Source organism: Falco naumanni, chromosome 3, assembly GCF_017639655.2.
Source record: "Falco naumanni isolate bFalNau1 chromosome 3, bFalNau1.pat, whole genome shotgun sequence".
NCBI classification, from domain to species: domain Eukaryota; kingdom Metazoa; phylum Chordata; class Aves; order Falconiformes; family Falconidae; genus Falco; species Falco naumanni.
The window spans coordinates 32471971-32493576 of record NC_054056.1 but is presented as its reverse complement, the minus strand read 5'-3'; the positions used below and the strand labels follow the sequence as shown (position 1 = coordinate 32493576).

The 21606-nt window shown below is 40.1% G+C and overlaps 1 protein-coding gene across 2 annotated transcripts; it reads left to right on the top strand.

Moving 5' to 3' along the window:
- The first annotated feature begins 57 nt into the window (after nt 1-57).
- C3H5orf22 (chromosome 3 C5orf22 homolog) lies at nt 58-17400 on the top strand. 2 transcript variants are annotated; one of them, XM_040587440.1, is made up of 9 exons: nt 58-225; nt 2736-2881; nt 4048-4197; nt 7789-8251; nt 10305-10367; nt 12562-12683; nt 13580-13646; nt 14253-14392; nt 16115-17400. In XM_040587440.1, the coding sequence occupies exons 1-9, from the start codon at nt 121-123 to the stop codon at nt 16245-16247; spliced, it is 1389 nt and encodes a 462-aa protein (XP_040443374.1). In that variant the 5' UTR covers nt 58-120; the 3' UTR covers nt 16248-17400. The 2 variants fall into 2 exon arrangements, with proteins under 2 accessions (XP_040443374.1, XP_040443375.1); XM_040587441.1 differs by lacking the exon at nt 58-225 and adding an exon at nt 406-520.
- Nucleotides 17401-21606: the final 4206 nt, after the last annotated feature.

The window sequence follows — 21606 nt, the reverse complement described above, 5'->3', positions numbered from 1 at the left end:
GCGGTGGGAGGGCGCCGCGGCCGGAAGCGCCGCCCTGCCGGGAGGGAGGGGCGGGGGCGGGGGGGTCGGGCCGCGCTGCCCTGCTGGGCCTCGCCGCGCCGGGCCCGGAGCCGCCACGGCATGAACGGCGGGGGCCCGGTGGCGGGCAGCGGGGAGCGGCCCCGCCGGGGCTGCCTGCGGGCCTACCCCGCGCTGCCTGTGTGGGTGGTGGAGGACCACCAGGACGTGAGTATCGGCGCTGGGCGGTGGGGCCGCGCCGTGCGGTGGAACGGGGGGTTCCCTCGGGGGCTGCACGGGGAGTAGCTTCGTGGTGCGGGGCTCAGGCCGGTAGGGGGGAGCGGAGGGAGGTGCCCGGTGGGTCGCCGGCGGCCCCGCAGGAGGCAGCGCCCGCCCGGCCCCGTAGCCGGGTTCTTCCCGCTCCGGGCGCTCGCTGGGAGCAGCCCTTGTCCCCGCAGCTATGCCCGGACCTTAAACCGCCTCGTCTGGCACTGCTGGAACTTAAATGAAAGCCACTGCCCAGGTGACCTGGATTTCCTTCCCGATTCACTGATTAATTAATGCCATGATCGGATTTTGGCATCTGTTCAAGAAATCATTGCTGACTCTGTTGGTTTGGTTTGGTTTTGGTTTCTTTGGGTCGTGATGCTGTAGTAGTTAAAAGGAAGTAACACCTACGCACCTACATTACACTGGTTTTGGAATTAGCTGGGCATTGCTGCAGGACGTGGGAACTCAACCCCACACGGTGTATGACATGTCGACAGTAAATTTGTAAATGTAAACACATCCTAACAAGCAGATTGACTGTCCCTTGATGGAATGTGTTAAATTTGGAACTTGCATTTTTACTTACGTAATTGGAAAAGGGAGTGAGGCAGGAATTGCTTTCGAACTGCTATTTCTGGTTTCTCATGTGGTTTGTTTATAGTAGCATAAGCTGAGGCCTTAGTGCCAAGTAAGCAGATTCTTTACTTACAGATTATTTGCAAACAGAACATTTTAGTGGAATAAAGTTTATTAAAGAAAATAATGTTCAGGATTTTTAAATTACTAGTTTAATGCAGATCATTTTTTCTTAGATTCACTGAAATATATGATGCTGTGGTAGCTGGCATTTCATGGTAACCAAGGACTTCGAGTGCCTCTGTGCCAGGAATACTGAGATAACGACTTCTGATGATTCCTCTTTGTTTTACTCCCTATATTTCTGTTTTCGGTTAGCTTGAAGTCCGTTCATATTAAATGTACGCACTGTGTTTTCAGCATATGTGTGTATATGCATTGGTCTATCTTGCGTAAAGCTTTAATGGCTTTTCATCCCAAAGTGTAAGGACTTCACAGAAACTTTATATAGTTCTTTGCTGACACTGGTGTTCCTCTGGGGCAAGTTGTCACTAGATATGTCATGCATTGATTAATAGTAACAGCTGGTATAAAGGAAATCTTGTTCTTAATCCAAAACGAGAGAACTTGCAAAGGTAGAGATCTTAGTCTTTTGTGTTTTCTCCCATCCTCTCCTAGTCTCACAATTTGTAGTAACATTTACCTGATATGAAACTGTAATTTTAATTGCAGAGGCTGTAGGTTTTTCAGGCAGGCCAGATACTTCCTTTTCCAAAGAAGTAAAAGTCATGGATCAAGGAACCCTCATTATTTTTAATCTTGTTTTATCTAGTGGTTAAGTAGTATAACATATTACTGCATATGTAGCTGGTAAGCTGAGCAGTGTATTCCTAGGCAGGTGGAATACAGTCCAAATTTCAGCTGTCAGACATATTTTATGGTTATGCCCATGCAGTATGCAGGATTTGTCATTCTTAGTCAGTTTTATGCCAAAAAAGTAGCTCAGTTTCTGTTGTATTGTAGAGATGGCATGTAATTTTTCTTGCCCAGTCTTTAAATTCCTTGTATAATAGGGCTAGTATAATTCACCATCCTTGTTGGATTTGTTCTGTCAGCTAAGGCAGTTCCTGTCCCATAACTGTGAGAGACTTGCAGGTACTGCAGTTCAGTGTAAGAGGTATGAATCAGCCATCAATTTTCTCATTTTAGTACCCTATGTTATTGCATTATGGGAGTTTGCTACGTGAAAAATTGAGGAGTTGCCTTATCTCCTGTTTTGCTCACGTTTGAGTAAAGACCTTCGGTGGGGGATAAGGTTGGAGAGCTGAGAAAGGTAGTCTACTGCAGCCACTAAGTCCTGTAGAGATTAGGAATTAAGCCCTTTTTTCAAGGGGGATAGGTTTAAAGATCAGCTAAAGTTTAAATCATGGTGGCGTGTCAATTTTCACTTTGTATCATTTAACTTACAAAGCACAATTAATGAAATGTTTTTATCTCCATGCATCGTGAGGAGGCTTTGTAGCATGGAAAAGGCAATGCAGGGACAATGTTCTGCAGAAGAGGAAAGGCATTTCTGGGGTTCAGTTGTAAATTAAAAAATAAGGATTGAGTTGAATGGTTAGTGAGAAGAGCTACTGCAAACAAAACTGCCTATAAAGAAAGAAGGGAGCAAAGCTGTGATTCTTCAGCAGCTCCTTGGGTGGAACACTTGGACTCAATGATTACGGTACAGTCTTACCACAAGTTGTTTCTTCTCTCTTGTTTTCTGTCTTGTCCTCTCAAACCCAAATTCTAAAGGAATAGGAGTGGGACTAGTGTTTTTGGCTGTTAAAGCCATTGCATTTTTCAGCCCACTAGTTATAATCAAAATGTTTCTCTTCATGTTGGTTTAGGTGCTGCCTTTCATCTATCGTGCCATTGGTTCAAAGCACCTTCCTGCCAGTAATATCAGCTTTGTTCATCTTGATTCCCACCCAGACCTTCTTATTCCTGTGAATATGCCTGCAGACACCGTATTTGACAAAGAGGCTCTTTTCAGGTAAGTCCTGGGTACTGCATCAGAATACTTTCACGTCCACTTCTTGTTGCCTGTGATTTACAGTGAGTATTGGTATGACTGCACAGGCAGCGTGAACAAAAGTGTCAGGTTCAAGTTGTATCTTGAAGTGAAAACAATTTTGATGAAAACTTTATTTTTTTGAATGGAAAAAGTTATGTGTGTGTTTTATGAATGGACAAATGTTTATGCCACATATTAAGCAATTTAAGATCTATGAGTTTCCTTTAGTTGTTCAGTAGTATATAACGGTATTAGCCCAAGTAGTTTCTCAGGGTAACAGGAGAGCACTCTGAGTGTATGCTTTGTCTGAAGAGTTGTGGTTTTGAAACAGCCTTTCTCTCCTCACACTGCAAAATTGACTTTGAAATTGAAATAACATGTCCTGTGCTGACATGGTAAATATGTGAAGTTGAAAAAGATTTTCTTATTAAGATCATTAAGACCAGTATTTTCCCCCAACTACTTTGGTAACCAGCCACAGCGTGATCTCTGCTATTGTTTTGCTCTTCCTGTTTTAAAATAAATATTGATTGCTTCAGTATTATGGTGATTTACAGCAGTGACAAGCTGATGCAATTGTTTTGTAAGTACTTGAGTTGTCATACCCATAGTCAATATTTTGTTCTTTGTTGGGTGAATAAGAAGTTTTGTGGGCTATATTGTACACCTAAAAAAAATAGCGTGTTGAAAGATGGTCGTCTGCAGATGCTGATTGACTCAGTTTAATTACTGAGATTCTATTTAAAGTCTGCTTAGAACAGTTTACAGTAAAATACCCTCATGTGGTCAGTCTGAAGTGATTTAGAGTAGTGTTCATGCTCCTTGCATTTTCCTTTGATGTATCAAGAGAAAAAGGACATCAAATCCATGGAGTTTGTAATCAAAGTGCTGTGCTAAGAATGAAACTGACTGCACTCTATAATCTTAACTTTTAAAAATCTACTGTAAACATATTTGATCTCTCTTATGAATAAAGATCTCCCTCTTTTTCTTTCTTTGATGGTGTGACCCTTACAGAGAGTATAATTTCAGATGATTTGTGTGGGAGCTTTCAAGATATCAAAGATATTTATGGTGTTCTTGACCATGTTTTTCTTATGGAGAAAGTAACAGTGTTATCTCCTGCCATTCTCCATTCGTTACAGTGAATTAAGTATTGAGAACTGGATTATGCCTGCTGTTTATGCTGGTCATATTTCTCAAGTAGTATGGCTTCACCCACCCTGGGCTCAACAGATCTCGGAAGGAAAACATAATTTTTTAATTGGGAAAGACATGTCAACAACTACAATCAGGTAAATTGTCTGATCTCTAATACTAGTAATATAAAAGCTATCTCTGCAGCTTTTCATAGTCCTTTTTTTGTATTCTTGGATAAGATGAAAATTTATTTGCGATTTCCTTAGGACCTAATGTGGCTATTTGTATGAATGGGCACAGTGGAAACTGTGTCTTTTTTTTTTTTTTTCCAGACAATTCTAGCTATTCACATTTCACTTCAATTACCCAGGTTTTAAACTAGTTCTCCTCATTAAAGTAAAAAAAAAATATCTCAGAAAGCAGTCGTTTTTAACAGAGGATTTGGGTAACGGAGGGCAGCAATTAGATCCTCCTCAGCCTTCCCTTACCGGGATGGAACAAGCCGTTACCTCAGCTTCCCCTTGTTCATCATGTGCTCCAGCCCTCTAATCACCTTAGCGGCCCTCTGTTAGATCTTCAGTTTATTGACATCTGTCTTGTACTGGGGGCCCAGGCCTGGGCAAATTATTTCAAATGTGACCTCACTGGTGCTGAATAAGAAGAGAAATCTTTCCTTGACATTTTGGCTATGCTTTTGCTACACAGTGACACTTTTTGATTAGTCTTCATCACTGCAGGGGTGCACTGCTCAGCTGCTTTCTGCTGGAACTACCAGTTCCTGTTCTGCAGGTCCTTGCTTGTCTGGGCTAACCCTGTACCGCTGCATGGGGTTAGTCTGTCCCAAGTGCAGGACCTTGTATTCATCTTAATTTAACTTAATGATTCCTGTAGGCTGTTCCTCTAGTCTGCCTAGGTCATTCATGAGGCCAACGCTGCCTTCTAGTATATCAGCAACTCCCCTAGCTTCAGTGCTGCCTGTAAACTTTATAAGAGTGCGTTGCTGAAGGTATTAATGAAGATGTCAAAACAGTAAGAGTCCCTGAGGAATGCTGCCTATAACTGGCTGTCAGTGAGACTTCAAACTATTGATCGCCACCACGGTACTGTTGGTCCAGCCAGTTTTTCACCCACCTTGTGCTGCACCCAGTGAGTACATATCAAAGATTATATACATATGATCATATGATAATAGATAGTAGATATTATTAACGTCAGGGAAGCCTAATTTTTCAACTTTATCAGTAGTGCATCCATTATTTTCTCTACCAGTTAAAATGGAATTATTGATGGAATATCCTTCTGGCTTTACCATTTGATTGTAGAATGCCAAATTCTAACCTAACTCATAGTACAGTCTAAAAAATATATATAATTAAGTAAATGAGGTAACTTTGATAGAACTGGCCTGAAATAAAAGGAGATACTATTTAGCAAATGTTACAAAATTCATAATTACTTTTTGCACAATTCTATTTTGTAGTAACATACTTCAGAAAACTATGTGTTTTAAGGCAGTATTTTTTTACTGTTCCCTGTTGAAAGAGGGAGGGGAGTCATGTTTGGGTTACGTGGCAAAAAATCACTTGTTCTGCTTTGATTCTGTACTCACATTCAGCTATTTTCAGCTAGTTCCTTTGATAAGTTTCCCTTCAGGGTGAGCTTACATGGACCCGTGAAGTTCAGAGGCTGCGTGTTCAGTAGAGTTAAAACAAAACAAAACTGGACAGAAAGAGATGGGCAGCTTTTATTTTATTTTCTAAATGGAACCTAGGTGTACAAATCAGGCCAAAGTTTGTCACTTTTACTGTGAGTAAACTGGGCATTTAATGCACATAAAGCTTTGCCTTTTTTGTTGGTTTATTTGTTTTTCTTAAACTGTGGATGGGAGAAAGCAGTTCAACTTCTATCTGTTTAGTCTTTGGTCTTGCTAGTAAAATTTTTGTTTGGTAGCAGCCATGATTCAGTTTTTCTGGTATGGGGTTTTTTTGTTTGTTTTGCGGGGGTGGTGGTGGTGGTGGTGAAGTTAATCTACTAGTTAAGCACTGAAACAGCTGCACAGGCAGGTGGTGAATTCTCCATCCTTTGATAAAAGTCAAAACTCCATTGGACAAGGCCCTGGGCAGTCTCATCAAGCTTTGAAGTTAGTTCTGTTTCAATCAGATGATTGACTAGAGACTTCCAGATGTCTCTTCCGATCTGAATCATTCTGCAATTCAGGTTCTGATTAGACCCTTCCTCATCATGCAGTCCATGACAGTTTTGCTTTCACCATGTTCACTGCATTGTGACTTCTTACAGCTAGAATAGACATTTAAAAATCATGTCTCTTGCCAGCATATCAGAATAAATCTTTTGAAGCAAGTTTAACAGAAGACAGCAGACAACCACTTTATTTTACTCTATTAAATAAAACACTGAAGCTGTACAATTCTGAATCTGAAGCCTGAAGTAAACCTAAATAGTAAGACAAAACCAGTGCTTTCAGTTACGTTTCACCATGAGAACTGGCACACATACAGAAATACTTCATGATGACTGAATAGCTCCCCCACAGATCCTCTGGTCACCTTAGCATCCTTGAAAACAGCATTTTGGGCTACCTTTTGAAGACAGTCGGGTACCTTTTTTTCAGGTTGTAGGCTTACAAAAATCATGAAGGAAGAAAGAGTCCTCAGAAATACAAACTTCCAAAAAGTTTTATTGACAACAGGTGGCTGGATAGGTAATGGATACCCTAGCTGGTGTCCCACTAAGGGAAAGGCTGTAGCATAAGCTCCTGTTGAACCCTGGAGAATTTCTGAGAAGAGGCATTGTGAATGCCCTGTCAAATGAAGTTGAGATCCAGGCTGTCATCTTAGCAAGCTCAGGATAATCCAGCCACAAGTCACTGAGGAGCTAAGCTTCAGATTTCTGTTGTTTATGAAATTATTTGTCTTTGTGGTTGGTTGATGGTGATACCCTGTAATCAGATGAGGCCTTAACAGAAGTGAGCAGAAGTTCACACTTCTTAAACTTTTTTTTTTTTTTAATCTGAATTTATGATGCTTAAGGCTTAATGTACTGAAATATGACTTTAAAATTATTTTCTTTGAATTTCTACTGTAAGTGGAGTTTTTAGCGTTAATGCTTTTGTTTCTTTGGGATTTTTTAATTAAGTGGATTGCATTGGTATGTAAGTGTTCATCCTTGAGTTACTAGTTCTCCCCCACTTAGAATAGGAAATCTATAACAGTGGTTAAAAAAATTAAATGCTACCTATTAATTAAGAATATTTTGCTTTTATTAAATCAATATCCATGGGTTTCAGGGCACTTCTGAAACACAACTACCAGAATTTTCCATAAAAGTTAAGCAATCCAAGAAAAAATACCCATAGCTTTGCAGTCTTATATGCCGTAATATTGACTAAATCTTGTTAAATTCTGGATGTTGTCTTTAAAATGCAAATCAATAGCAAATTAATCTTAGGAGCACATAATATGCTTTTCTTATCTATTAAAACTTTGTAGGCCTATCATAAAAAATAGAGAGTGAATATTAATATATTTGTTTGGCCATAAAGAATTTGAAAAAACTTCAATGTAAAAACCTGCAGATTAAAATAAATAATTTTGTGTATACAGTTTTATTGTTTTTGTTACCCATCAAACATCTATTCATTCTTCTTAGGATCCTTAAAGTGTACATGCTCTTTCCTAAGTTCTTTGCAAAGATGTATATTAACTGTGAGTTATTGTCAATTGCAGGGTTACAGGTACAGACCATTACTTTTTAAGTGATGGTCTGTATGTCCCTGCTGATCAGCTAGAAAACCAGAAGCCTTTAAATTTACACGTCATTCTCATCAATCCTACTGAAGCATCAAACAGCCAGGAAGAAAATGGCGAAGTAGTATCTGCTAAGAGACTGAAGCTAAATACAGATGACCCAGCAAGCACTGCTTCTGCCTCTTCGTCAGTGGCTCCTGGTGACCTTGATCACAGCACCCCAAGTGTGGAGAAAAAGGAAATGCAAAATACAAGTGCCCTGAACAGGACAGAAACCTTGTCAGAGAGCTCAGCGGCAAGCTCTCTCAGAAACAGTGAATGCCCGATAAGGGCAGTTGCTAAAGATGTCTGCCAAGTACTGCAGAAAGGGGATACATATGTTTTAGACATTGACTTAGATTTTTTTTCAGTTAAAAATCCATTCAAAGAAATGTATACACAGGTAAGCATAACAATGGAGAGGCCTGTTACCATTCACAGAAGGTATCATCCTAGCATTTATGTCTATGGAGAAACTAAATTAACAGAGAAGCTGATTGTGATTAATCATTCATGGTAAGATTTGAAGGAGAGACCTTCTAAGGGAGTGTACGCTCCAAAGAATTACAACAGCGTAATAGGGGGTAGATACTTAGATTTGAAATCAGTATTGAGCGCACATTCAAGCTGAGAGGTAGGTATATGGCTCACTTCTGCTTATTGCTTGGGACAGAAAAGTTATGCTTGGATTTCCAACGGTAACGTTCCAGATACCCAGAGCAAGGTTCCTCAGGGAAGGATGAGGGATTGTATCCTTTTTTACCCCCTGTAACATACTGTTGGAAAGCCACAGTGGTATCGGGAGACCCTGTCTTTCAAAAGGTATGGTGGCGTTGTTTATTCAGAGTGGTAACTTGCCCTGATGAGAGGCTCAGGCTCATTTCCTTTGTCTGGAGCGCTGAGTACAAGAGTGAGCAAGCAGCTGTTGTCTCTGATGCCATGGGTTTGAGCTTAAGACTCAGTGTTCCATTTATAATTTGGTGCACAGAAAAGGTACCTCACCTGTATAGAGTCATAAATATGTAGATCCTCAAGAGTGCAAAGCATTTAGCAGCTTTTCTTGATGTGAACAGGATTTTTAGGAACTAACCTGCCCTGAAAATTTGGTGTGGCATTTAGGTTTACAAACTCTTCTGCAATACCCTGGCTGCTTTTAGCATTCAAATCTCTCTTTTTAACACTGTTTTAACTTCAGCCTGTGGTGCTGAACGTCTGACATCTTTGAGTTTCAGCTAGACTACTGGTTCCTGTTAACTGTAAGGAAGTGAATATAGTGTCCCTGACCTCTCTTAGCTTCTGACATGTAGTATTGATGATCATATCTTCAGACAATGTGCAATGCCAGTTGTTCTGAATCACAAAGCAAAGTATACAGCAAAGGGAAAGCACTGTGGGGGTCTTGCCATATAAGAATAAAATTCAGTACCCCCCTTAACACTTGAAATGTTCTGAATAAAATAATGGAGGAGGGTTTGGGGCAGGGGGGGCATTGGTCAGCTGGTGGGGTTTTTTTTTGGAAGGGGGAGGATTGGTTTTTTTCTTATGTTTTTTTGCTTGTTTTGTGCTATGATAGGTTCTCAGTTCTAGGAACCATTTTTGGAAGTGGGCTTGCACAGAGCACCTGGTGTACCTTTTTTTATACAATGATTTCATTTTCAATTAATATTCTTAACTACAGTCCCTTTATTGTAAACTATGATAATTCCATCAAAAAATGTTTCTCAATTAACATTTGAAATGTAAGAATCCAAAGAAAAGGTAAAAAAAAAAAGTTAGTTAATCCAGAAGAGTATTGTCTTCCCACCAAAGAAGTCAAAAGGCCAAAACATTGCCCCCAAAATGCTCTGTATTTCTGTTAAAATTGAATAATCTACCCTACCGTTCTCCCTCTGCTCTGAAAAATGCGTAAGTGTTCACCTTTTTAGTCCTGTTAAGTAAAAAATCAGATCTGTTTATCCTTGATTAATTAAACCTGAATATTATCAAGGAGTAGGGCCGACAAGCCCCTGTAATAGTTTATTTGTGAACTTGTTGGCCAGCCACCCTGAAGCCTTTACTTGTCCTATTTTCTTTTACAATCATACTCTCCTGTTGGTTTTGTCTGCCTAAATCTGCCATCTCAGTTTTACACAGCATCTCATTGGGACCTTAGTTCAGTAACATGCATGTTTAATTGCAGAGAATCTTAACAGGCTGTAAATAGTTAGCTTTTTAAGCTGTATTCTTGAAGTCATCTTTAGAATTAAGCAATTGCAAAAAGTTTGGCTGAGGCCATGAAGTATTGCTTTCTCATGCCTTACAGCCTCTTCCTCACCTGCATTTGTAGAGAGTTGTCTCGATACTAGAGCAGAGGAATGGTCATGGTGGTCAGATTCTTTTTTTGAAGAAGGAAGGCTTTAAAGATTTTGTTTGTCATTTGAAGAGTCTTAATTTTTTGTCTCTTTTCTTTTTCAAAGACAGAATATGAACTTTTGCAAGAGTTGTACAGTTTCAAGAAGCCTCATAGAAATGCAACAGAGGTATGATATGTCCTTGTGGGCTATATGAAGGAATGATTCTTTTGATTTACCCAATAAAAATGAGTTATGACAAGGAAGCAACCTATGAAAGGTGCTTAATGAAGTGGGTTCCAATTAAGCTGTGCAGCATGCTGAATGCTAATCAGCAGTGTCTTAGGAATTCTTTCCTATTAAATGTTTTGGCTAAACATGTGAATTGCATAAATATTTAACATGAGTGTGAAAATTAATTTCCGTAAACAAGTGGTAATTGACAAGGAAATGAAAACAGTAAGTAATCTGCAATCTTGTTCTTTTTATGACTCAACAGGGCTTTGGTTTGGGTTGGGGTTTTTTGTTTTGTTCTTTTTTTTTTGGTGGTTTGTACTTTTTTTTTTTTCTTTCCCCTCCAGGCTCTCACCTTCCTTACCATAATTGCTGTTCTTGATAGAGCTGTGCTGAATGCCTAACTGGTATTTTACCTATTTATTTAAATGTGGAAAGGACGTATTATACCACTGTGATGTACTTTTCATTTTATGCATTGTGCGCTTCTGAATCATGGAAATAGAAGCCTGCTGTAGCTGCCAAAATAGTCATTCAGCCCTGAGCTGAAACCATGGAGACAGCCATACTAGTGGTCATTACACCAAGTAATTTCTAAACAAGATCTTGTCTATGCTTTTGTAATCTCATCTGAACACTATTACAAAGAGGTTTGACACATGCAATTATCACAGATTAATGAAACCTATTTAGTATGTGTGTATAAAGAAATACAGTTATGGGGAAGATTGTCAAATCAATTTTTGTATTTCTTAGTCAACCAGCAATAAAAACAGGTACCTGTGTAAAAGGGGTAAATACTTGTGATTTAAGTGCCCAGTATGATTTCAGGACATAAGTTATTTATATAAGCCAACAAATTCATAGGAGGCAAATGAAATGGTTAGCTGACTCAGAGTAACAGATAGTTCTAGAAATGAACAAGGCAAGATAAGATCCATGAATGGTTTTATAGCGAGACAGTCAATTTGAAGGGTTTGAAGGCAGAAAGCTGGTGAATTTAGCGTTTTTTTGAAGTTCCAGGAAATAGCCTGTAAGTCTAGTTTCTTAGAATCTATTTTCCTAGTTCTAGATATGCAGAAATGTACAATTAGATGTACATTTCTATCATACTGCAAACTGTTAGTGTGGTGTTGTCTGGGATTTTTTTGGTTAGTTGGTTTTGTTTTTCACATAGTATGGAGGGGGATCAGATGTGTCTTTAAGGTTAGTTGCTGGTGCTGCCTAGAAAAGTATCTTACGCATACCCCAGGATAAGATCATAAAGCTGCACTTCATGAATGACTGATAACCCTCAGCTTCTCTTAAAAATTATCCCAAAGTTGATGTCACTGACTAAAAGAAGCATTATCTGTTACATGATACAGCCAGCAGAATGCTAAGAGGGAATTGTTACGTTCTTAATTGTTACCCATCTATTCCAATATGCTTTTTAATAATTTTCCTTTGTACACTATTGCATTTTTAGTACCAAATATGCCAATATTACTTTTCATTTCATATGTTATGTAGGATGTCTTTCTGCAAATATTTGCATGTACAACTGTATTCATCATGTAGCCTTACTCCAAGAAATCTGCCTCTTTATGTGTTCTGAACTTTTTAAGAAAGGGCATAAACCTTTGCAGGATCAGAGCAATAATGGACATTTTAAATTATTTCTGTGGTTTTTTCAGGCAGACAGAGTTGAAACAGCCTCAAAAAGCATCAAGTAGCCCATTTTGTTTTCTTTTTCTGAAAATGCGTTTGATTTGATAATATTTTTTAACCTAAAAAATTGAATTATCCTTTCATTATAAAAATGTAAAGCTTGTACTCATCTGAACATTTCAGTGATATAGAAAGAAATCCAAGAATTAGTCATATACAGTTACTTAGCACTTCCTAGTATATTCTGCCAAAATGTGAATCTGGATTGGTTTTCTTTGTTGGGGAGAAGACAAAGCAGAGAAGTGATTTATTCTGAAGGTGTAACAGCTTCTGCAGGCATTGATTCTGATCCTTTTGAAAAGATGTTCTGTAATAAGGAATCAGTTGTTTCTGATTCCCTACTTCCAGTAGATCAGTTATTTCAGAATTTAAATCATAGTTAGCCATTACATTCTTACCTCTTTTTTTCCTAAGTACTTTTATATGTGCTTATTTAAAGGAGGGCTTGCTGGATTGTGTTGAGAACCGTGTTCATCAGCTGGAAGATCTGGAAGCAGCATTTGCAGATTTGTGTGACAATGATGATGAAGAGACCCTGCAGAAATGGGCTTCATATCCTGGGTAGGAGATTTCTAAATGCTTGAAATGCAAACAGTAGTTTGGGAACTGATTAGCTCAGCACTTTGCTAACAGCAAAGGGGAGAGGCAAATTAGGATCTATGCAAGGCTACTATTTTTTCTGTAGTTCTAGAGGAGAAAGAGTCAGTTGAAACTAAGGAAAGACAGTCTGCCGTCCTCAGTGCCGTGGTAGGCCTTTCAAGGTGAGCCCTGTACAGCTTCATGCAAATTCTGTTGTCTGGAGGGACGCATATTTGATGACTAAGAATTTAAGTGATCTGTGTGAAGTAGAGCTCTCGAAAAAGCAACAAACTATGGAGGATATGGAGAAGAAATTCTTTGATGCTCCTGAAGGTTCTGCTTTGTGTGGAAAAATGTAAGTGAATGAAAGGCTGTACCTGAGCAACAGCCTCCACAAAACATCTCAGCAGCATCTGCTGTGCTTTTAAACTAAATGTGTTCAGCTGAAAAACAGCAGTCCAAGCTTCACATTGATGGGAATATCACTCATTTTCCCCATCAAATCAGCAGTTACTGTCAAACCTGTGTAACACTGACCACAAGCATTTCCTATCGAGTTCATATGACTTTGAGCTACAACTACTTCTCTCCAGGCCTGCCCTAAAGGAAGTGCCAAGAGGTCTTGCCAGAGGCAGGTGTGAATATAGGGGCTTTCTAAGAATGAACTGGTGAGACAGTACAATAATACTGACAATTTCCATTTTTCTTGGGTGCAAGATTACACAGAGGTGTAAGTTTCATTTTCAAATCCTAGGCCATGATGACTTCTACTTTCTTCTTTTATTCCTCTCTCTCTCTCTTTTTTTTTTTTAACAACTTAATTAAAGACGTGTTTCCAACTGTTCATGTAACAAATTTTGGTTTTGGTTTAACTCCAGAATGAAGCCACTTGTTCAACTAGTTCACAGTTTGAAAACCAGGATGGAAAGCCCAGACTACGAAATGGTAGGTGGCTACGTAAAAGAGCAGAAAGTAGGCAGATTTCAAAAGCACAGCCTCAACAGGAAGGGAAAAGATCATGATTCATTTCAGACTTGCTCCTTGATACAGGGCTTTGAGATTTTGGTAGTTTTTCTTGCTTTTTTTTGAACGACTTGATTACTTAGGCCACCTTTTCTTTTTAAAGCTTCTAAAATTCTACTCTGCTAGTCTATATTTAGGCAACATTAATGTGATCTTTCAGGACTGTGACATCTCAGGCTTCCTGTGAAGGGAGGTTTCATTTCACCAGGGTCTGTTGATAGACTTTATAGAACTTAAGGTACCTATTTGTAAAAGATCAAACCTATGTCTTCAAGGGCTGCAGCATACATTTGAGTTCATAGAGGTACAGTGTACTGGAGATAATGAAGCAATCCATAAAACCTCTGGAATGTTATTCTTTTTGTTTAAAGAACAAGTTGGGGGGCAGGGGGAACAACAACTCTTGCTGCCTGGAGAGGTGTAAGTTACCTACTGGGCTAGGTATGGTATCTTAGAAACTTCTTACACAGATAATTTGTATTGATGAATTACTGATAAAGCTTAAATCTTTGTTTAATTTACATGTAGGTCCATCAGGCTGGTCTGACCTGTGATTATGTGGAGCTTCCCCACCATGTTAGCACTGAAGAGGAGATCGAAGGCCTCATACAATCCATTAAAATTCTACTAAAAGATATGCCTAAGCCCACACTTGTGACAGTTGCTCGGTAAGACACCAGATACTTTTATTTTAAAAGTTCTCAGACTGTGCTTACAAAGCTAAATTACTCTTATCAATATAGCACCGGTCGGCACATCTTAAATTCTGTCCTAAAGTGGAAGCCTTGATTGCAGTGAAAATCGACATTTGAAAATGTTGATCATAAAGCAGTGTCAGTATCTGCACGGATGAGGGAAGGTTCTGCGCTGATGGCCAGTTTTACCAGGCGTTAGAGTAGATAGCACAGATCTCAAAAGAAGTGAAAGCATAGAATCATTGAATTGTTTAGGTTGGAAAAGACCTTTAAGATCATGAAGTCCAACCATTAACCCAGCACTGCCAAGTCCACCACTAAACCATATCCCTAAGCACCACATGACACATCTTTTAAATACCTCCAGGGGTGGTGACTCCACCACTTCCCTGGGCAGCCTGTTCCAATGCTTGACAACCCTTTTGGAGAAGAAACTTTTCCTAATATCCCATCTAAACCTCCCCTGGTGCAACTTCAGGCCGTTTCCTCTTGTCCTATTGCTTGTTACTTGGGAGAATAGACTAACACCCACCTTGCTACCACCTCCTTTCAGGTAGTTATAGAGAGCATGATGATTTTATCAGCTTCAGCACAGGCTATATAAAGCCTGTGGAAAGGCTTTGTGTGTGTTGTGATTGATAGCCGTCTCTGGGGTTCATACTGCACTACTTTTATTGCTTGTGCTAGTTAGAGCAAAGCTAGGTTGGATAAGCCTGCATGGGCTCAAATTGCACATTCCTTACTGTCTTGCTCCAGGGTTTACTGTACTACAGATAGGTTTTATGTTTTCACTGAAACTTCTGATGGAAGTGGTTTTCATGTAATAGGCTGAAAGGGATTTATATTCTAGAAAGCTCTGGTAAAGCTTTGTATGGGGTAAAAGCTATGCTTCCAGGACTGTAAGGGAGAACAGGATGGAGTTTGACGCCAGAGACCTGGGAGAACTAGGGATGTGTCCTGGAAAAACTTAATTTTAAGACCACAGTGTATCTGTTGAGAAATTGTTGTAATTTAATCACTTGAAAAATACTAAGTGTGCCCTTAAAGGGCAGACAAAAATAGGAGAAGCTGACAGGAAATTGGTTTTGTCCACAAGAAATAATATGGCTAATACCTACAATAAAAGGAAACTGTCTTTCCTGTGCCAACTGCAGGGTTATTATCTGTTGCTGAGAAAACAGAATCATTTATGTAGATCTTGACAGATAGAAAATCCAAGAAGTGTCAGCTCTGCTTTTTCACTAGTATCTGTTTGCAGTTCATTAATAGATACTGTTAATAATATCCTGTCCCAGTTGTTGTGAAGATTTGTTTTTCAAGTTTTCCTACCTATTTTACTAGTAGCATTTGAATTTTTCAATCTTAACTTTCTACCAGTGCTTTAATTAGATCATGTGCTTGAACTTTGCCTGCCAACATGTGCTGTGTCAGAGTCAGGAAGAGAGTAGTATTGGAAGGATGGATAGGTTACATTCCTGATCAGCTGAGACTTTCTATTCAACTTCAAGCAAACTGTTACCATTGAGATAAGCGAGGGGAAACACAGCACTACACTTTAAAGGGATGGTGGGAGGCAGATCTCACTACAGTTTGAAAGTAGCTTCAGCCTAGACACAGAGCATGACAAGAATACAAAACGTGGTCATGGTGGTGATATCTGTACTCTCTCATGCTTTTTTCAACTCCTCGTTACAGATCAAGTTTAGATGACTACTGTCCTTCAGAGCAGGTTGACATCATTCAAGAGAAGGTTCTCCGTTTACTAGGTTTGGTGTATGGCACTCTGGATGTGCACTTGAATTACTCAAGCACCTCATCTTCTTTGTGACCTTTATGTATTGCCCTGTAATGTACTGAATTAATTAAAATTGCGTATTAGCTATGGTTGCATGGGGAAAAATACTGTTATTTCAGCAGGTGGCACTAGAACCCAAGCTGACCCAAAGCTAGTTTTGAGTTGCATTGCTTTCTCCAAGTCAGCTGCATCTGAACTGTTACCTGTTTGGCTTTGTTCAGATTAGTTTTGTGATTATTGTTTTTACTGTCTTGTTTCTTCAAATTGGTGCAAGAGAAACTATTTCTCGACCATAGAATGTATTTTTTCACCTTATTTCTATAAGTGTCTGTAAAAAAATAAATAATATATATAACTTCTTGAAATAAATGGATTTCTTTTATGTAATTAAACTTTTTTTGATAGAGTTTTGTGAGTAATAGACATGTCCCTGAATTGCGTTATACTATTTACAAAATTATCTCAAAAATGCCATTGAGACATTAGGTTTACATAGTGATGTTTCTTAACTGCTGTACTGAGATGACCAGGCATCCCCCTCTCTTTTCTTTAGAGCAGCTTATGGCTTCTGCCCCCTCCACAGAATATCATTTGTATTTATACTCTCTTGCATTAATACTCTCCTATTTTGCCTTAGTGTATTTCATTGGTGACTCAGATAATATCCCTAATGTATGGACATTGTCTTGGTATTTTCATTTTTACGTATTTTTGAGGATAAAAAGTACGCATGCATGTGCATGCTTTTATCTGTTGAATCTTGTAAGGAGTGGAATTGTTGGTTTCTTCGGAAACAAAGATTTAACTTCACTGAACTCAGCAGCGAAACCTTCTGTACCAGGTTTTTGCTCACTTCAGTATTGCTGTTTCAAAAATAACAGGTTTAGAACCGTTTAATTTAGACAGCAATCTAGTTCTAGCAAAAACCACCACTTCCAGAGGAAAAAATCCCCACAGGCTTTATTTGGGAATGAAACTGAAATGGGAAAGAGGAAATACCACCTAGAATATTGTTTTTTATTGTGAATAAATTTTGCTTGTAATTTTTTCTGAAATTGTTTGTTAACATCAGTATTTGCTCTCCAGAGACTTTGTACACTTTTACAGTACTACTGCTGTTGATATGACTTATGTTACAGATTGTAAATATGTAATTATTCTAAAATACTTCTTCCATCAGAATCTATTCCGTGACCGCAGACCCATTTTCTTCGTGTTTATGTATTTTGTCACAAAGATGTGGCTTGCCTTGGATCTCAGATCCTTAATCCTTCATGAAGAGCCATGCATTGCATACAGAAACTGAGTGGAATCCAATCATGTACTGCTCATGTCACATTTGGGTTTTTTAAAGTAAGAGATGCTCTTTGCAGGACTTTGAATAAGGTAGAAAAAAAAAAAAAAAAACAAAAACAAACCAACAACCAAAACCGTTGTATCAAAGGTGGTGCTGGGGCTGCCTGGTGCCAGGCACAGCCGGCTCCACGGGCCCCAACGCAGGGCACAGCTGAGCCCCGCAGCCACGGGCGGGCGCCTCGGGGAAAGCCGGGCTGAGAAAGGGCAAAACGGTGCCCGGCAGCCAGGGCTGAGGGGTCCTCTAGCGTGGACTGAGCTCAGCAGTGCCTGCGTCCCTGCTTGGGTGTATCTGCCTGGTTGCTGCTTCAGGGATCCCCCGGCTGGCGCGGTAATGAAAGTAAATATACTGTTTGCATTTCATCTGTGGTTTTGTGGTTCTGCACCCTGCCAGTGCTGACTCACACACGTTCGTTATGGTTCTGCAGAATGAAAGTAACATCATGAATTGTCTCAGTGTTAGCCAAGTTATTCAAGAAATCTTCCTTTCAGGCATAGCTTTTGTTCATGAGTGTCAAATTAGTATCATATTAAGTCTATGAGTAACACTGTGCAATACATTCCAGAAAATATCAGTCTTGCATAATTACAAAGCCATTAATTTCTGCATTAAAAAGACATATGCAAGGTTGTTTTCTACTTTGGCAAAAATAATCAAAGCCAGAAGCGGGTGTCTGTTTCTCGCATCTGCTGGATATGGCTTATTTATTGACCACATGTACAAATCTGTGTCTGCCTCAATTTCCTCTCCACTTATTTTAATATCTATTACGCAGAGCAAGGCAATTAAATTGTAACGCATAACACCTCTAATCAGTGCTGTAAAGATGGGGCATGAAGGTCATTAGAAATAAACTCACTCGGGGATATCAGCATAGCAGTGCCACGTCAGACAGCAGCTCCACATTGTCTCTTGTGGAGGCAGTGCCCCTGCCCGCCCTGCTGCTCCCTTTGGCACCACTGAGGGGTGAGGATGCCCGCTTTGCAGTGCACCTACAGAGACTCCTCAGCTGCAGAGGTATGCAGAGGTAGCTCTGTCTTAATTGTGGCTCCAGCTTCCAGGATGGACGGACCATCCACCGTTTGGGTACAAACAATCACGCATTTGTGTGCAATACAATATAGGCTACTAAAACCAGATACACTTGAGCGGCAACTGTCTTCCCTGTGCATCAGCAGGACTCCACCCCAGCTACGCTGCAGTTGCTCAGCTTGTCACTTGGAACAAAATGAGATTTTTCAGGAAGAATGGACAGGAGGTGAGTCAGATGGCCGAGGTTGCCATGCCTTGTTACCATTTCTTCCCTTCGTTGCAGGGTTTGTGTCTATGGGAGCTCTGGTCTATGCCTTCCCCTGATGACTGCCGATGTCCCTAGTCACAGTCAGAGCTGGACTGGGGGGGTCAAAGAGTCGCTGCATAAACATGTTATGCTGCTGCTGCTGTTGAGGAAGAAATCACTCTCCAGCAACATCAGTCTTGGGGGAAGAGACCCATTTCTAGGAGACCCAGGGTAACGGTCCTGTCTTATGCCTCCAGTGGGCAGCACCTGGAAGGGCCTCTCCTGGCCTCCTCAATGCCACAAAGCCTTTGCGAGTCCCGTCCGCTCTCGGGAGGGAAGATGAAAGGCATCAGTTTTCTACCTTCAGCTTTCAGTCTCTCTTGCAGGTGGACCCCCTCTGTCCCTGCAGCAAAGTGAGCTCCCACACCCCAGTGCAGATGGGAAGGCAGGTACACCGCCAACCCAGGCCCACCTGCTTTGGCACAGACCTCCCTCACCCCCATCAGCTGCAGCTGCAGAGCCATCTCGGGAGAGGCGGTCTGGCTAGGTCCACAGTGACCACAGGGGAGTACTTCGACAGCCAGAAGCGGCAGGTTAATTCCTTGCCTTTCTCTCAGTCTGTGGGCCCCCGGATGCCCCACTTCTCTGTCAGAAGAACAGCTCGCAAAGGTGCTGCATCCTTTTGCTGGGGCTTACCTCCCTGCAGCCTTACAGGAACTCCCACCTCCCTCCTCTCTCGGATAAGGGAACTCTTCTCCAAGGAAGAGCTGCTGCTCACCATATCCCCAAACATTCAAGAAATGGCTCTGGTCTGAACTTTTGTCTGGTCCTGTTTTGTGGTTGGTTTTCTTCACAGTTTACTTACAGTTCACATTGGACATACATCATTTCAAATAGGGATATTTAGCGTTCTCCAAAAAGGAGCCACCTCACTGGAGATAGAAATCATTCCAGCCCTCTTTGTCTACAAGCTAGTTATGTATTTCCAGCAGTTTCCATAAATGTCCTAATGGTTTTGCACATCTACCCAGGGGACTGAATTGTCTGCTAGGGAGCTTTCTTATGGGATTGCTTACCTTTAGCAGAATCATGGGTGTATAAATTTACTCAAGGCCCTTGGCAAAACAAAAATAGTATTACATTTGTGTTTGTCTTTCACTGCATTACAGAATGAGGTCCATTATGTGCAAACTTAGGGCTAAACCTCCTAAAGTAGGTCTAACACATGCCTGTCCCTCACCTGCCCTAAGTGATACTAAATCTTAGATTCAGTGTAGTGTCAGTCAAGAAACATCTCGCAGCAGCGTTATTAATATAAAGCTAAGATAATCTGCTGAATCTCACTGTACTATGTTCTGTTCTAATGGTTATGTCCTTTGTATGTCTTCCAGCCATTCTTGTCACTGCCATAAATGTTTTAGAAAATACAAATTTAGTAAGTATGAAAGCCTTCCGGAACGCTCTGCCCCACACAAGGTGGTCCCTCCCTGGCACTTCATTTCGCTCAGCTCTGAACGCCAATGTCCATGCCAAGGCAAAGCCTGCCTTGAGGCTTTCTTCTCTTTACTTCAGCTTTATTTATTTTTTTTTATTTAAAGGTAGTACAGGTCACCAGCCACCCAATTTCCATTAATATTGAATTTCTGCTGTCATCTGTGTAATACCACTTACCTGAACTGGAACACCCCTTTGTTTCAGGTAACCTACTGCTTCCCCAAGTCCCTCCCTACCTTGGCTCTAGGCTGGTCATTAAACTGGGAGGTGGCTGGTTCTCGTCCGTCAGCACACAGGGTTAATACCTCTCAACAAGCAACTGTGGTGTGATAAATCTCAGTCCTTCCTCACACCTTGAACACTGAAAAACAACTCTCTCTCACTTTTAGTGTGGCATTTTGTAAATTCCTGTAACTAAAACCAGATCTGGGATTCTGCTATGGATTGTGTTTCCATACCTTTAAGTGCTTTAATTTTATTTCAAGTAAACATGGAACTGCTCCCAGATCAATCACATCTCACTTGCCAAGGAGTGCAAAACCAAAACCTGATGCATTAGCGGTTTTAATTTCCCAGATAGTCCAAAACTTTAAATGCAGGCAACAATATCATGTCAGACAGAAATACTTCATTAATAGGGTTTTTTGTTTTCTTGTTTCTAAATTGCAAGAATAGAAATATGTTTATAAAACATAAAATATATGATTCACTACAATTTTCATAGGGTTTTTTGTTTTCTTGTTTCTAAATTGCAAGAATAGAAATATGTTTATAAAACATAAAATATATGATTCACTACAATTTTCATAGGGTCCTTGAAGCAAAAAAAGAAAATTGCTCAGTCCTTCAGTCCTTAGGAAAAAAGATACTGTTCTCAGAGGTCTGACAGAATAAATTTGTGGATTGGAGTACCTGCCTTTGGTGAGGTTGTGAATGCTGCTCCTTCTTTTCTGACAAGTCACTTCATGTATTATTAGATAGTACAGAGGAATGGAAGTAGTTCCCTTTTTTTTTTTCTTTGTTTCTCAGATTTCAAGGAGGCAAGCAATCCCAGAAACAAAACCTCTGCTTCTCCCCCTCCCACATGCTCATCCTTTTGGTTTTTTGATCCTTCCTCTTGGTCCTCTTCTTTTGGCTTCTAAGCCTTTAATTCAGTTAATATTTTCTGACTTTAAACTACAGTCTTTCATGCCTCATACACTCTGAAAAACACAATTCTTATTAATTTACCTTTGTATTAATTACACAGTATCTTTCATTCAATT

Excerpts from the sequence above, each read along its gene's own strand:
- C3H5orf22 (XM_040587440.1), top strand. The coding sequence starts at position 121 with ATGAACGGCGGGGGCCCGGTGGCGGGCAGCGGGGAGCGGCCCCGCCGG. Across the intron at positions 226-2,735 it reads TGGTGGAGGACCACCAGGAC|GTGCTGCCTTTCATCTATCG; the intron begins GTGAGTATCGGC and ends ATGTTGGTTTAG. Across the intron at positions 13,647-14,252 it reads AAAGCCCAGACTACGAAATG|GTCCATCAGGCTGGTCTGAC; the intron begins GTAGGTGGCTAC and ends ATTTACATGTAG.